We start from the raw sequence: 15,820 nt of genomic DNA on the forward strand, positions 1-15,820 counted from the left end.
TCTCTCTCTCTCTCTCTCTCTCTCTCTCCCTCCCTCCCTCCCTCCCTCCCTTTTCTTCCTTTCTTCCACAGAAATCAAGGACTGACTACAATTTAAGAACCAACTTCAACCTTGACCTTTTTCAGACCTGCCTTTAAGAAGTTGTTCCCATATCTCACTTGGACTGCAAAGCTGTCCACATGTACTGAAAGAGGGTGATGTGGTTTCACAGGCTCTATTGCTAGGGCATAATTCAACACATCTTCCAAACAATGCCACTTGTTCCATTTCTGGGGTTTAATAACCTAAGGATGTTAGAGTCCTTTAGGCATGGGATAGGAGGTTGACTTTAGCTACACTTAGATAAACAAAGCTATTGCTGATACCTCACCTACATTCAGAGCCTTGAATACTAACAATGGTATCCACAGCACAGAGGCAGGCTGATGGTTTGCACACTTACAGAGAGCAGGCACCCTTTCAATTAGAAACTCACAAAAACCTCTACCCCAAGTTTCCCTGGAAACAATTTCATTGTGATATTTGAGGAATATTGGGAAAATGCTGGTCCCTATAGTGATACCACCATGTGGATTTTATACTCTCATTTAATCTGAATTCAAGTGAATGGTCCCTAACAGACTTCCCTGCAATTTATTTTATTCCTTAATTGATTATATTTGAGCTCTTTCACATCTGGTATTCTTTTCCTTTTTCCCTCCCTCACAACTGGAAAAACATATTATTCATTATCTCTTAATAGCAAGTATCCTTCTGTGATCTTGTTTCAAACATGTACTTTTTAAAGTAGGTTTGCACTAATGTCTACCAAATAAATGGTACTTTTCTTGGAGGAATAATATAGCTTTCAAATTTTTACCTTATTGAGATTTTCTTATCATTCCAATAGCTGTGGGATTGGACACAAAAGGGGAATCTCCCTTTTTATTTTGTAATATTACATTTTGGAAATTTTTATGGTATAGAGAAAGAAATTCTTCAGTTGAAAATGATCATGATTGTACTGTTAACAAATTGTCTGGAAGAGGCTCTTTTCTCTCACGAATCCCTTCTATAATAAGCTAGAAGTAGCTGTTTTATCACTGAAACTTAAAGTAGGGTTGTTGCTAGTCCTGATGGATGCTAGAGGCAAGAGAATAGTTAACATAACTCCAAAGTCAACTGTGAACCCAAACTGAAAATTAAAAGGTGACTTTGTATCTTTCGTATATGGAAAATGTATGCTTGTCATATCTGCTTGACAGTACAAGAGTGAATGTATGGTTTGGACAATAATGAACAGTGACAGTAGTCAGCTTCATCAGAAGATGTGAAATAAAGGAATGACAATGATTGAGGGCAGCTGGCTGTTTACAGACTTTTCTAGAAGAGCTTTGCTCGGCATAGTCAGGTCATCAGGGGATGCTGCCTCCTGTCTGAGCTGCGCAGAGCCAGCGGAAGATGGGCCTCCCACTCCCATGCGGCTGCCCTGGCAGCGCGGAGTGGAGCACTTCAGTGAGGGCTCCCTCCTCTTACGGGCCCTCCAACTGAGCCAAGCTGATAGGAGGCTAGGAGGTGATGGCTTCTTTGAAGTTACCAAGGCCCGTGCTGCACTCTGCAGAAATCTTGAGTTGAAAACCACTATGGCAATACGCCCAAGGGAATAAACGATGTTAATTTTTATAATTCTTTGTAAGACAGTTGCTTTGAGTAAAAATCATAACCGAGATTTTGTCAATGATCTCAAATCAAGTAAATGATTTCTAAGTTTCTCTGCTCTAATCACTGCATTTTGAAATAATTTTATGTTCCCTACATGAAAAAAATATATTTCCTACATTTGACTAATTAGTGATGCATCTTACTGTAAATCACTGTGGGACATAAAAGTGCTCAACTGATTAGTGAATGAAATGTTAAATGTGTCTGAAGTAGTTAATTAAGAAATGAATCTTCATTTAATATGTCTGTTTAGACTGTATAATGGTGTTTTTAAAAATTTGGACTGGATTATAGGAGTCTGTCCTTTTAAAAGATCATTTACTTTTGTGATGGGAAAAATGTGATTTATAATGTGGTTTTGGGCCATGCAAATTAAGTTGATATTGAATTAATTCTTTGATATTGCATTCTTGCAACGTAGCAACTGCAAGTTGACAATACAAGAAGATATAACAAAAATCTCATTAGATAAAATGATAGAAAGGAATTAAGGCAAACAACTATTTGAAAATCTACTAGGATAGCAATGCATTGTGCAAATATATGTAAATTCACTCAGAACAGAACTCACTCAGTCATCTACTCATCCATCCTTTCATTCTTGAAAAAAAAAGTATAGCAAATTCCTAAATTCCCACTAAGTTCACATTCTATGGTAAGCTTTTAAAAATGCCTCATCAGACATTCAAACGAAAATAAAGTTAAATTAAGTATTTGCTTCGAATGGGTGAAAAAGTCTGTCTGCTAGCCAGGAGTACATTTATGCAAAATAAAAGAAAAAAGAAAGAAAGGGAGAAAAAAGCAAATTAAAGAAAACAAATTAGAAGAAAGGAGTATTGTTAAATGGTCAGGAGAAATGGTATGACCTACTTCTTTTAAATTTGCATTCAGAATACTCAAATACATATTTGCCTGCTCTCTTGACCACTTTTTTTTCTTACTCCCTCTCGTGTCAATGCTTCCTGCTACACATGTTTTGGTGGATAGCTTTTTCTAGATGAATAAAGGAATTGTATACTTTCTTTTATTAATAAATAGTAAAGAGTAAGATTTTTCTGAAGTTTTAAAGTCTCTGTTTTACTCTTACAGGTTTAGTTTTAGAGAAATTAATACAGATACAAGTGATGTTGAAAAAGTTATTGTTGTCATTGTTCTTGAGGGAGTAGCAGAATGACATTTAAGATCATAGGTCAAACATTTGTTTTGACCTCTTCACACTGTCAGATTGCGAATCGAAAATATCTGTGAAGAAGGCACATGGATCCACTCCCCTCCTTGATTTGACGCTTTCATGTGTGGCAGTCTCATGTACTAGGGCTTCCCTTTCAAAATCAGTCCTCTACTGAATACTATCTGAGAGCAAACTCTCAAGGCTGGGCAAATGAGTTCTTAAGTGTTGAAATGATGCACTTACTTTATTAACTATATTCTGCAATTTCCTTAAGTCTGGCTCAGTTAAAATCTTTGGGGCTCTGCCCTACCTTTCTATTTGTTAAGGTACCCATAGTTATCACACATCATAAACTGACCATTCTAATCTTTGGAATGGGAAAGGAAACAACAACAACAATAACGATTACACATTATCAGAGTGCAAAATGATCTGTTTTCAGGCATTAAGCAGTCAGGTAGCTGTGAACTTTATGAAACAAAGGCCTTAATTGCCATTTCATTGTGATGTTAATTAATATTCTCGGAATGAAAAAAATTAGGAGGTGCTCATGGTCGGCTTTACCCAGAGGATCATTTGATGCCAATATGAAAGCCAAGGAGAGGAGGCAATTATGCACATATCACATGCATCCTAAGTTTCAGTATGGAAGCTTACATTTCAAACCTAAGGTCAGGAAAATAACATGAAAAGTTTTACTGCAAAGTCTAGACATGAGGAAGATTTAAGAGGAGGGGGAAGCACATTGCAGGTGTCAGATAATCTGGTCTGATTATCTGAGCTGTGCTAGCTATGGGGGAGCACTTACCCTTCAGTCCAGCTAGAAGTTAGCAGGGTAAGAAGGAACAAACCAGAATAACATAAAGACTAGCAACAAGGCTCAGGAAAGCAGACAGGAGCTCTAACCTAGCAGCTAAAGTTCTTGGGTTTGAGCAAAGATTGAACAAGAAAACTTCAAACAAAACAAAAGAAAAACAGAACAGGCCCCCAAACCAGTGGTAATCATAATCCCTTTAGCTGCTGAAGACTATTTAATATTGGCAAAAATAGAACAATTTCAGAAACATCCAACTTTGGGGATCCATGATGTTATTCGTTGAGAAACAGACTTTAAAACGACTCATTGTAATATGTCAAATCATCATTGACCAAAGTCAAACCCTAAAACAGCCCTTCTTCCCCACCCCATTCCAAATGAGAATTAAGGTACAGACTTACTGTTCCACTAACGCAGAATAGACAAGGATAAGATGTTCCAGTGAGAGGCCACCGACATAATAAATTATGGCAATATAAAACTAGTTATAAACTCAAGTATAAATTTGGATGTTTCCAATGTGGGCAACAGTGGCCTTAAAAATTAGAGAATTGCAAGTATTTATTTGAAAAAGTTGAATAACTAGGTACCAACTTAATCTTTAAAATTTTAACTGAAAAGGAAAAAAATTAAATCAACAACACGCACAAAAAAACCACAAAAGAACAAAAAGTTTTAAAGGTTGATGGAACCCTCCCAAAATCTTTGTAGAGTCACAAACTAATGAATAGCAGGATCTATTTTTTCCCAATTTTCCAATTCCATATAAATACTCTACTTCATTCCTTCTTCGATGTGTCTTTTCATTTTGAAATTATAAAAAACACAAACTACACCAAGAAGTCTGTTAAACTGAATTTAAAAGACCCAAATCAACTTACAATTACTCCTAAGTTTCCCAAACTATAAAACATTCCATCTCAGGTTTCCCTGATATAGACAGCAACATGACAAGATTGGAGTGTTTATTTTTCTCTATCCCCCCAAATTTATATGTTGCTGCTTACTTCTTAGCTTCCCTTGGCTATGTAAATTATAGTAACGTGGTGACAAAGTTAAGTCATTGAAAACTTATCAAAAATTATTCCCTAGGAAGAATGGCAAGTACTTTGAACACATATTCAAAACAGGATTTAATGAGATGTGTGCAGAGTAAAGTACTTAAAAATAACCCTTACCTTTTGGAAGTCAAAGAAATCTTTTTAAAATGCAATACTTGATTTTTATACTCTTTTTGCTAGCTAGAGAATTTGTGACTAATTTTTGTGCCGTAACTTGAAGAAATGAACTGAATGTAAGTGAAGGACCAAAGTTGTTATTTAGTGGTGGGTTATGATTGTTTTTCATTTTTATTGCTCGATAGAACTAGGTGACCAATGCAACCTCGTTTTCCCAGGACTGAGGGTTTCCTGAAAGTGACAACAGGAATTCCAGGGCTCAAAGTAGGGAAGTCCCAGGCAAATCGGGGATGAGTTAGTCACCTTAAATAGTAATTGGCACTGTGGGGTTCACTGAATTACTCATATATAGTTTGATCTGTTTAATAGTAATGGTTGAACGTAAGTAAAAGCAGTTGTGAAGTAACTGTGAACTAATCACCATTCTACAGCAGACTCTCCTAAAAATTCTGATACATCCCCCCTTTCTAGCCACTGTGTGTGAGCACGTGTTTGTTATGTATACCCTAAGGTACCATGGAATGGAATGTGCCGTTCATCACTGGTTCCTTTATTATTCTTTCTCATGGATTTTTGTCTACCCCTAAATGCAAATGCTCAGTGGAAGGGTGCACTGCTTTAACCCTGACTGGTTTCCTCTGATGGATTCTAAATTATGGGAACAGAAGTTGGTAGTTTGGCTGCAGCTTTTAGTAAGTGCCAAAACTATCAATAGATAGAATCTGAGTCAAGGCTGAGGTTCTGTCTCAGGGTTAATGAAGTAACTGGACTACTGAGATCAATGTTGCTGGACTGAAGCTCAGGGGCAGGACTGCCATTTATTACAGGGCCACCTGTATAGTCGGGCCGACTGGACGTATACAACTCGGTGGTATGTTCACATTCGTGGCTGAGAAAGGGACCTCCTGCACTCTACAACCTACACAGCTGAATATGCTGGCCTTTTCCTTCCAGAACTAGGTAGATGTGGTAATGCCTCATATTCTTCAGAGAAAGCCCATTTCTGGGCAGAGTTCAAGGAATCACTAGACGAGAAGGTCAGACAGATAAATTCTGATAAAACCCAGGAGTATGCATTATCTCTTATCTCTCAGACCACTTCGTATTCTCTCTAGGGATGATATTTATTCCTTAAAATTCTAACCTTTAGGATTTTGCTGATGTCCTATTTCATACAAGTTTCCAGTCAAGCTGTGTATATTCAACTGCATCTTTTTGCTGATGCCTAATAGCTAGTATTTTAATTTCATAATGATAAATCCTATCCATGGGGGAAATCTCCATCAAGAGCCTCTGTGTATTTCCATGGAGAATCATCTCTTTTCTTCAGCAGCTTCCTTCACTAGTGTTTTCTTAATCTTTTTTTTTTTTGACACTAGGGCTTGAACGAGGGCCTCATGCATGCTAAGTATATACTGTATCACTGAACCACACACCCTAGCTCTCTCCATTTAATTCTCCTCTGCCCTTTCTAGTGAACAAAAAGTGTGCCAATCACAGCCATGTCGATCCTCTTAATCTGGGCAGATGACAGAACAGACACTGAATGCAAAGTGAATGATCTCAGAAGAACTGGAGATTATTTGGAAATAAGACCAGTGTTTTCCAAATATCACTCAAGATATATGTTTTATGAGGTTGATTGGATGGTGATCATAATTAGCATTTTTTCTCATGCAAAAATGATTGCATTTCAGATAGATACGATGCGTGGTTTTCACATGTATTGTAAAAAAGTCATCAGGCAGGGTGAGAGGAGGGATTCTTCCACACGGTTGTTTTTTATTTAGAAAAAATAAATAGTGGGTAGGTTTTAGCTCAATGAATGACTGCTGCTATTTTTATTGGTCTCAGATAACCCTACCTGCCGAAGATAGTAAGAGAAAATAGGAAGGGGGCAGCCTCAGTGATGGTTTTAGAGAAAGGCTGTCCTTTTGCCCCAATCCCCACTCACGGACTCTCTTTTTCTTTCATGATTTTCTGTGTGGAAAGCCACTGTGATTATGTGGTTATTTACAAGTTTCCACCAAAGAGTGCATTTTCCTTTAAGAAACCATCAGCTCCTGGCAGCACCCAATGAACAGAATTTGTCATGCAAAAAGTTGTATTTCCCAACCATAGAGGGTACTTCAAGGTGGAAGGACACAGTTTAGGACAGAAATGGACACAGCAGCTAAATTCATTTAAAAGAGAATTGATCTCTAGTCAGTTGCTACAGCTGCAAAATAATTCTGTCTCTATCTCTGTTTTGCCTAAAATCTGCAGAGGAGAGATTGAAAATGCTTGCAGGATATTGAGTTTCTGCTTTGGGATCTTTCATTTGCTTTCCCTTTTCTACAATTCTCCTTCCTCAGATATTTGTGGGACAAGATCCCTGGCATTTCGGCTAAGCCCAGAGAAGCCTTTTGTGATCATGTGTTTGTCTAATATTGTTTCTCCATCCAGTCACCACTACTTGACATTCTTCATGGTGCTTATCAATGTCTGAAGCCATGTGATTTCTGGGTTGACTCTCCAATGGGACGCAGCTGTTCAGAGAGTAGGGCCCTCATGTGTCTTCACCCCTAGGATGTCTCATTTCCAGACAGCTGCTCAGTGGCCCAGACTGAGGAAGTGGGTTGCGAACTAAAGTGAGGGATCACCCGGACTACTGCTAACATGGCTTGTACCTGAGTTAACCCTGGTTGACTTGATATTCAGGGTAAGACAAATGTTTCTATTTTGAGTGAGGGGCCGGGAATTTAGCTCAGTGGTTCTGCCGGCTTTCTCAAAAGCGCAAGGTCCCAAGTTTGATCCCCAGTACCAAAAAAAAAAAATTCCCCTCGAGTGAGGGTTTGCTTGATTTCCTGCTTTATGTCTGCATTTTTCTTTGTTTTAGTAAATTGTCTACAAGCATATACTGGCTTTCACCTTACCCTGTGTATCACAAGTGTTCAGAGAGAAAAGTCATTCCTAAGTATCAAGAAGATGGGGCAAAGGGACAAGAAAGTAAGCAGAGGCAGAGGTGAAAGGAGAAGAAACTGGAATATTCACTGTGGCTATTTAAGGAGACGGCTTCACTTCTGGGTATCTGATACTTTAGCTAGGAATGGAATTTTAGGTACTTTTTTCCCACTATATGTGATAATGTCATCATTTATTTTTAAATGGTTCTAAATTGCAGATTTGAGTTGATTTCAAATCAACACTATTTTAAAATTACATTTAATAGGAAGAAATGAAGCAATGACATAGATAATCTGCTATATTTGAAGGACTCAAACAAATACATTTGGCTTGAATTCCAAAGTCTCACTAAAAGAAGGAGAAACACACATAAAATACACTTTCCTCCGTGTAGTCCTTGGTGGGGAATGCCAAGTATTGCACTTTAAAATAACTCTGACCTACCATAGGGTCCTAACTTTCGCCCTGAATCCCCTATACGTTTCTAGCAAACACGGTTTTGTGAATCCTAAATATAAAAGTCACTAGTTTCTCTCATTCAACTTTGGAAGATCTGCTTTACTCTATGGAGCTATATTTTTAAGAAATGGCATATTTACTTACAGAATTGTGAGATGGGGGCATCCAGCTGAGGCACGTTCCCTCCCTTGGCGTTGAGCTTCTGGACCTGGGTCGGGGGCACGGGCTTGTGTGACTGTCCAGTGGCCCGGTACATGGCTTGGACCCACAGGATGCGGTCCTGCTCATCATCACTGGCGAATATCACTGTGTCTCCTTCTTTGACTGCATTGAAGAAGGCTCGGCCCCCTTCCAGACCTGCAAGGCAAGGAAAGAACAACTTCTAAGCAAGACTCAGAAGGCAGTTTCAGCAGCTTCTCCTTGAACCAGAGGAGGGAAGGGGGGATTTACCTGATGCTAGGGCAGGGATTCTGAGAACCACTTGGCCATGAGTGGGACCATAGCACTGAAGAGACATTTTGAGCCTGGCTCGATGGAACTATCAAGCAGCCTGCTTGCAGGCTGCCCACACTTCTGCCCATGCCCACACTTCTGCCCATACCCACACTCCTGTCTCCTTTATATTTGGAAATAGATGAACAATAACAACAAAACCTCTTTGGATTCTTGCTCCCCTGTCAATTCTTACCCTGCCGTTCTTCTCTTTACAATGAAAGGACTATCTCTACCAAGGCATCAGAAACTTGTGCACTTATGAGTTCCCTGGGCATCTTGATAAATGCAGCTTCTGATTTAGAGGTCTGGAATGGCACCTGAGAGCCAGCATTTCTGACAAGCTCTGAGCATCATACTCAAGTAGCAATAGTTTCTTTCCTATTTGGCCCCTCCATTCCAGCTGCTGCTTGACTGAAACTTTCTTGTCAAGACCACCCATGACCTCCACATTGCTGAATCTGACAATCAATTCAATTTCATTCGCTCCATCACTGATTAGCAGCACTGGACACACACTCCTGTCTCTTTGAAATGCTTTCTCCACTTGGGTTCCAGGAAACTGCATTCCTTTTCCTCCCTGGCTGCTCTTTCTGTCTTGTTTGCTGGTTGCTCTTCCTTCTCCTGGCCTTTAAATGTGAGAGTATTCTGGTATCCTGTCTTTGCATCCCTCTCTTCTTTACCCACATCCTCCCATGATGTTACTGAAATTTTAGTAGGACGAACATGCTAAAGATCCTCACAATCCTCCTTGCCCTGGGACCTCTCTGCTGAACTCCAGATCTGACCAGGCAATGGCTTTCTTGACTTCTCCACATGGATACCCAATGGACACACCAAGCTGTCCTCACCCAGCACTGTCCTTCTGCTAAGCCTCTTCTTCATCCCAGAAAAGCTTCAGCCCATCTCTACAGAAGCTGAGGTCCATAGTGGGTTCTTTTTACTCTCTCGGTTCCTAATTTCTCCAGAGGGGATTGATATTCTCAGAGTTCTACCCCTAGGACATTACCAGATGTGAGTGCTCACACTCCCATGCTGCTACACCAAACCTGGCTGTGACCATCTCTCTCCTGGGCTCCTTTAACAGCCCCCAGTCTGCCTCCAGTGTCTGCCTCCAGTCTCACTCTCTAGTCAATTCTCAACATGGTGTCAAAGTCAGCCCTTCAGCACAAGAGTCAAGTTAGATAATTCCTCTGCTCAAACTTGCCAGAGGCTCTACATTCCACTCAGACAAAGGCCCCCTCCTGGCAAGGCCTGCAGCCCAGATCAAGCGGCCCTTCCTGCCACAGTCTCCTCCTAGCATTCTCTCTCTGCCTTCTGTGCACCATGGATTCATTTGTGGCAGTCCCACTGTTCATGAACACCCAGTACTCTCTCTCCTCAAGACTTTGCGCTTGCTGCTCTCTGGTCCTGGACTACTCTTCTGTCAGATGTCTCCATGGTCACAGCCTCACTTCCTGCATGTCTTTTTCAAATTCACATTCCTGATGAGGCCTTCCCTGACCTCTACCCCTTGGTGCTTGCCTCTCCTACCTTGCTTAATTTTCTCCATTGCTCTTATAGCCTTCTAGCAAACTACACACTTTCTTTTGTATCACAAGGGCAAGGAGTTTTTGCTTGTTTTACTCATAGCCATATCCTTGGGCATCTAGAATAGTGCATGGCACAAAGTAGGTGCTCTACAAATATTTGTTGAAGGAGTGAGTAAGCTATAGCCCTAATTTCCCCTAGGTAGTTCTCAAGGTAAAAATTTAGAGGAAAGTACAAGTGTCTCTTTGGGCTGAGGACAAAGCTGTATTGTATCTATCAACAGATTCCAGAAGCCTGCACTTTAGGTTAGTTGGGACTTTCCACCAAAGAATAAAGCATAATATCTAAATATCGACATCAGGTTCCTCATTCCTTTCTCAGTTATTAAAGTACAGAGGAGAATAAATGAATGATTTGCATCTCAACATTTGCAATGAGGTCCAGTCAATAACTTGTCTGACACTGGCATTGGAAGAGATCTCTGGTGACACAGGACTTCTCTGTGATGACAATATTAATTCAGGTGTCTATTGTAGAAGAGTATGAGTTACAATGGCCAGAGATTGGGGTAATGGATAGCTATTTCTTTAGTCTAGTGATATAGTATCAATAATTTTTTTTCAGCTCTGGACATCGAAGCCAGCACCTTTACATTGAGCTACATCCTCAGCCCTTGGTTCTTTTTACTTTTTATTTTGGGACAAGGTCTTGTTAAGCCACTAAGTTGCCCAGGCTGAGTTCAAACTTGTGATCCTCTTGCCTTAGCCTTCCAGAGTGCTGGGATCACAGGCTGCATCACTATACCTGGCTCAATAAAGTTCCGATAAAAATCTTTTTGATGTTTATGATTATGAGGACTATTTTGTCTAACTTCTTGTGAAGGGTATAAGCATGTAACTTGCGACAGGGGATATATAACAAGCTGGAAAAACCCGATGAGCCTAAGAATGACTTGATAAGAAAAATTCTGGAAGGCAAGGAGGTAAAAGAACTTTTAAAGAGGCTTTCAGCCTGAAAAGTGAGCACCAAGAGGTAAAAGGAAGTATAGGTCTGCAGTCTTGTCTTTGGCAACCTCAGGATCAGCTGCCTCGCTGCAGTCAGTCAGTGCCTAGCTAGATAGCTCTGGATTTCCCTCCCCTTCCACCTCCCCCAAGGATGCTGCTGGGGGGTGAGGACAGTGTCCCTGGAGCTACTGTCCAAAAGCGCCACAGGACCTTGGGAAGTGCTCAGCTCTCTCCAGTGTGCAGCCTTTCAGAGCCACAACTGGAGAGATGATAAATTTTCAGATCTTTCTCTACTCCTCCCAATAGTCCTATGATTAGGTACTATCATTCCCTTTCCCAGCTGAAGAAATTATCACAGAGAAAATGAAAGCTACCCTGGAACATAAACCAATCTGTAAGTGGCAGAGCTGGGCTTCTAACCCCCAATATCTGGCTGCTCCAGAGCCGAAGACTGTCGGCACTGCACTGCAAGAGACCAAGGACACCGTGAGGAGACCAGGAAGGAGGAAGGGGAGTGGTAGTTCAGAGAGGACCGAGACAGGAGAAAGCGGAGAAGACAGTGACCTGTGCTACAAGAGGCTCAGAGTCAGCAAGAGCAGCAGTTTCTGAGGATGGCTTTTGCAATACATGATGGGTTGTTACCATCATGCAGGGTTCTCCGGGGAGGAAGCACAGAGGACCAAAAGACACATGGTGATGGAGGGAGGCAGGCCAGGCAAGCCATCACTGGCCAGTGGCTGTGGGGTGCGCAGATACCACCTTCTATTTATGGAAAAAAAAGGACCCAAATACATTGTCTATGCCCAAAGTTAGCTGTTTGACATATTGTGCCATAGCATTATTCTGAATGGAATTCTTTTTATTTGAAGATTTCACTGCTTGGGGGAATTGAGAGACTGTTGTGTACCCTGTGAATCACACTCAGGGAAAGGTAAAGGAAAACATTTTCAGTTTTAGTTTAAAAAGAGTAGCTCATGTGTAAAACTTACCTACAGTAATTTACCAATTCCCCAAACTGACACCTCAAGGATTCTAAATAGGTAGAGCTCATTTAGTAAAAATGCTTGGGTTGTGGTGACCCTTGGGGTCGGGACCTGGGCTCGTCCTGAGGCAAGGACATCATCCAGCTCCAGCCTTCTGGACGAGAAAGCCTGGCTTCGAGAGGACAGAGCCCAGCAGCATCTCTACCAGCGCTTCACCGCCATCCTGAAGGAAGCGGGGACTGGGAGAAGCAGAGATGGACTCCAGCTTCCCTTCAACCTGCACGCCCACCTTCCAGGAGCTGCCTCAAATGTCTGAGCACACGGGCTAGAATGTCAGTACCTAGGTCCACAGCTGGCAACCTTCTTGTACACTGAAATCCCCTAGAGTGGAGTCTGCTTCCTCTCCTTCTGGTTCACATGCCAGGAGTGGGCTTAGAAACCTTTATTTTTAATAAGCACTCTTTATGAAATTCTGAGTAAGCATGGAAGGGCAGTACACACCTGTAACCTCTGTGCTCCGAGAGGCTGAAGCAGCCTGGGCAACTCTGTGAAATGCTGTCTCAAAACAGAAAAAAAGAAGAGAAAGAGAAAGAGAGGGAGGGAGGGAGAGAGGAAGAAAAAATAAAGGGAAGAAGAAAGAAAAGAAGAAATTCTGAGTTCAGGGATTGAGTGACAAGAGATGTAGCTTGGTAAAGTTCTTGTCTTGTTATGAACAAGGCCGTGGGTTCAATCCCCAAAACCAGAAAAAGAAGAGAAATCTTAAGTTAAATGTTTTCTTAACAAAATGACAATTGAGGATATTTAAATCTGCATTTTCAATCAAACATTACTTGGGAAATACAGGACTTGGCACAGGGAAAGGCAGAGAGAAGACGCTGCTTCGTATCCCTAAGATCATAATCAATTTACCTTCCATTTACATCTTTTGTAAAAGGAATTTATAAATTATGCCTCATGGGATCAAGATTAAGAAAAGAAATAAAAAAGCTTTAGCAATATCTGAGCAGTTACTCCTTATGCGTGCAGACTGAAGCACTTTCTCCCGGTTCCTAGCCTCACTATAGGAAGCAAATTCTGCTGTCAGCTTATAAATAAGAACTATCACTTTATTATTGCTGTTCATATAGCAAGTGCCAAAGAGTGCCATGGTTAGATCCCAAGTTCCAGCCCAGCCATGGGGCAGCGTTTGCCCTCTTGGAATCTCAGCTTCTGCATTTACAAAGTGGGATGCTGATCCAAGTCCTGTGTACTTTGTGAGCTGCACTGAGGGGCAGATGCAATCAGGGAGGAAGGGAGTGGTGGGCTGGCTTTCAGGAAGTTACTGTTCTGAGATGGTACTAGTTTTTCTTTTCAGATTGTCTCTTTAGCCTCCCATGTTAAGATGAAGGTCTTAGGAATGACTGAATATATTTCTTCAAAGAGAGCCCAATGACTTGAGAAGAACCCAAACTATTGAGAACAGTCTGACACCTGGTTTCTTAGTGCAGGGCCCCTCCTTTTACTAAGATGTTCTACAACACAGTAAGGTTCTAACTCTGGGCTCTATTCATCATGAAGGGTTTCCAGGCAAAGCTTTTGCTCGTGCCTGACATGGTCAGCTCTGCACCATGCTCTGGCAGGATGCAAGTCACAGGTGGAAGTCCTAAGGTGTTGGAATTCTGGGGGCGCTGGTTTCTCTAAGGGGGCCAGGCCAAGGCCTTCCCTGCCACACCTTTTCAGGTTAACAGCCCATCTTCTCTCAAACTGTTTTTCTTTTATGTGTATTTTGTTGCATGTGGAAGAGCAATATGGGAGTAAAAAAGGTTTTGGGCCAAATAATGCAGTATGGTTGGAAATGCTTTCCTTGTGCAGATTTGGCATAAAAATAAACTTCTCTGAGAGAGGGCTGTTGGTGCTTGTTGTTCATTAATATGCTGAAATGATTTCGCACCCCCACCCTCATTTTGAAGGTTCTTTGAGGCTTATTTCTATTCATTTTTCTGGGAAAAAAGATAAAATGGGTGGGGGGAGAAGTGTGAGGGGGCAGGATGTAAAACTTATGCAATGTAGAACTTACAAGAAATACTTCCATTTATATGGTTCTCTTCGTTACATAAGGCTTAGGAGCTGTGATGCCTATGCTTAGAGACTGGTGTCTTCTTAGGAAAAAAAATGTACTTAGGGAGTGTGCTCTTACCAAGTCCCATCAGTTAACCACATCGAGCTCTTGAATTCCAGCCAGGTCACGAAGGCATCCTATCTGCCAAGCCCACACATCCCTGGTGACAAACCACACACACACACACACACACACACACACACACACACACACACACACGCACACACAGTCTTTGGTGTACCTGTAGAAATTCTTTTTTCAGGAACACATTTTAGCATCGCATGATCGATGTGGGAAAGATACGTAAAAGAAAAATGCATGTATTTTTCAACCAGAGCATCCCCTGTGTAAAACAAAAGCCCCAGGCCTGGATGGCATTTCATCAACAGGGAGGGAAACTCTGTCAGATCAGGGTCTTGGCTGCAGTGGTCACCTGTGAAACCCTGAGTCAACACTTAAGTGCCTAGCACTAATATTTACTAATATTGATATTTAGTACTTGGCTACTGATCTGAGAAGCATAGAGTTCTTTGCATCCAGTGCCTAGAGATGGGTACCTGGCTGGGGGTCTGTGTAATCCACAGTGTAGCCATCCAGTTGTAGAAGCTCCTGAGGTTCCGCTTTCTTCTCTCGGTAACTGCACATGGCAAATGTGTACTGACTGACCTGGGAAGGAAAAGCAGACTGTGAAACTGTCCCTCTAGAGCCCATTCTCCCCATAGAGACCCTCCTCATTTATCCAGTCCTCTCTCCTGAGTTCAAATCCAGCTTTTCTACCTTCTAAATGTGTGACCTTTAGCTTCTGTGGTCGTCTGTAGATTGGACATATGCTAAGGCTTACTGTGAGGACTGAATCCACAAATGAATGCATCAGATCTTTTCATGACCCTTGAAGTGCTCCATGAAGGTCTGCCACTATCATTACTGCTGTTCTGTTGTGGTTGAACATCAGCAATTTTATAGGTTCTGCCTATTATGACAATGGCCCTGGATGAGGCTGCCTTGCTTGTGGACACAACACAAGCCTTTTGCTTTGAAGTTAAAGACTAGACACTCATTTATTTATGCATTTTAAAACAGCATTTTATTTTTGGCAGACCTATTCTCAGCATCAAGCTGCACGTTTCATTTTGCCCCCACCCCTCATGGAATGAGTGCTTTTGATTGCTTTGAAAAGTCTTCCCTGCATCTCAGACAAGTGCAGGAATGACATGCTGTCACAAGCAATGAGCACTTGATTGCTAGGTGCCAGTCACAGTGGACAATCCTCCGCCCCCCATGGCATGGCCATTGTCACTGGTGCCCTAAGTGGCAGCTCTCACTCCACCGACTTGTGGCACCCAAGCCAGCATGGGGTGGGTGCCCAAGGCTGCAGGCCCACCTCCAGGATCCTGTCGTCATGGTGTATCCAGCCCTGGCATGGATACTTGGCATTTCTACA

General features: G+C 41.6%; 1 protein-coding gene across 29 annotated transcripts in view; it reads right to left on the bottom strand.

The window, feature by feature from the left end:
* Nucleotides 1-15,820, bottom strand: part of Cadps (calcium dependent secretion activator) — a 457,138-nt gene that overhangs the window by 140,139 nt on the left and 301,179 nt on the right. For all 29 annotated transcript variants that reach the window (XM_087182504.1, XM_087182502.1, XM_087182498.1 and 26 more), the window contains exons 10-11: nucleotides 14,937-15,045; nucleotides 8,417-8,629 (exon numbers count right to left, since the gene is read on the bottom strand). In XM_087182504.1, coding sequence (XP_087038630.1) covers nucleotides 8,417-8,629; nucleotides 14,937-15,045 — 322 coding nt within the window. The remainder of the gene's footprint in view (nucleotides 1-8,416; nucleotides 8,630-14,936; nucleotides 15,046-15,820) is intronic.

This window comes from Heterocephalus glaber, unplaced genomic scaffold (assembly GCF_053883595.1).
Source record: "Heterocephalus glaber isolate CG9 unplaced genomic scaffold, H.glaber_assembly_v1.0 deba00001472, whole genome shotgun sequence".
Lineage (NCBI taxonomy): Eukaryota > Metazoa > Chordata > Mammalia > Rodentia > Bathyergidae > Heterocephalus > Heterocephalus glaber.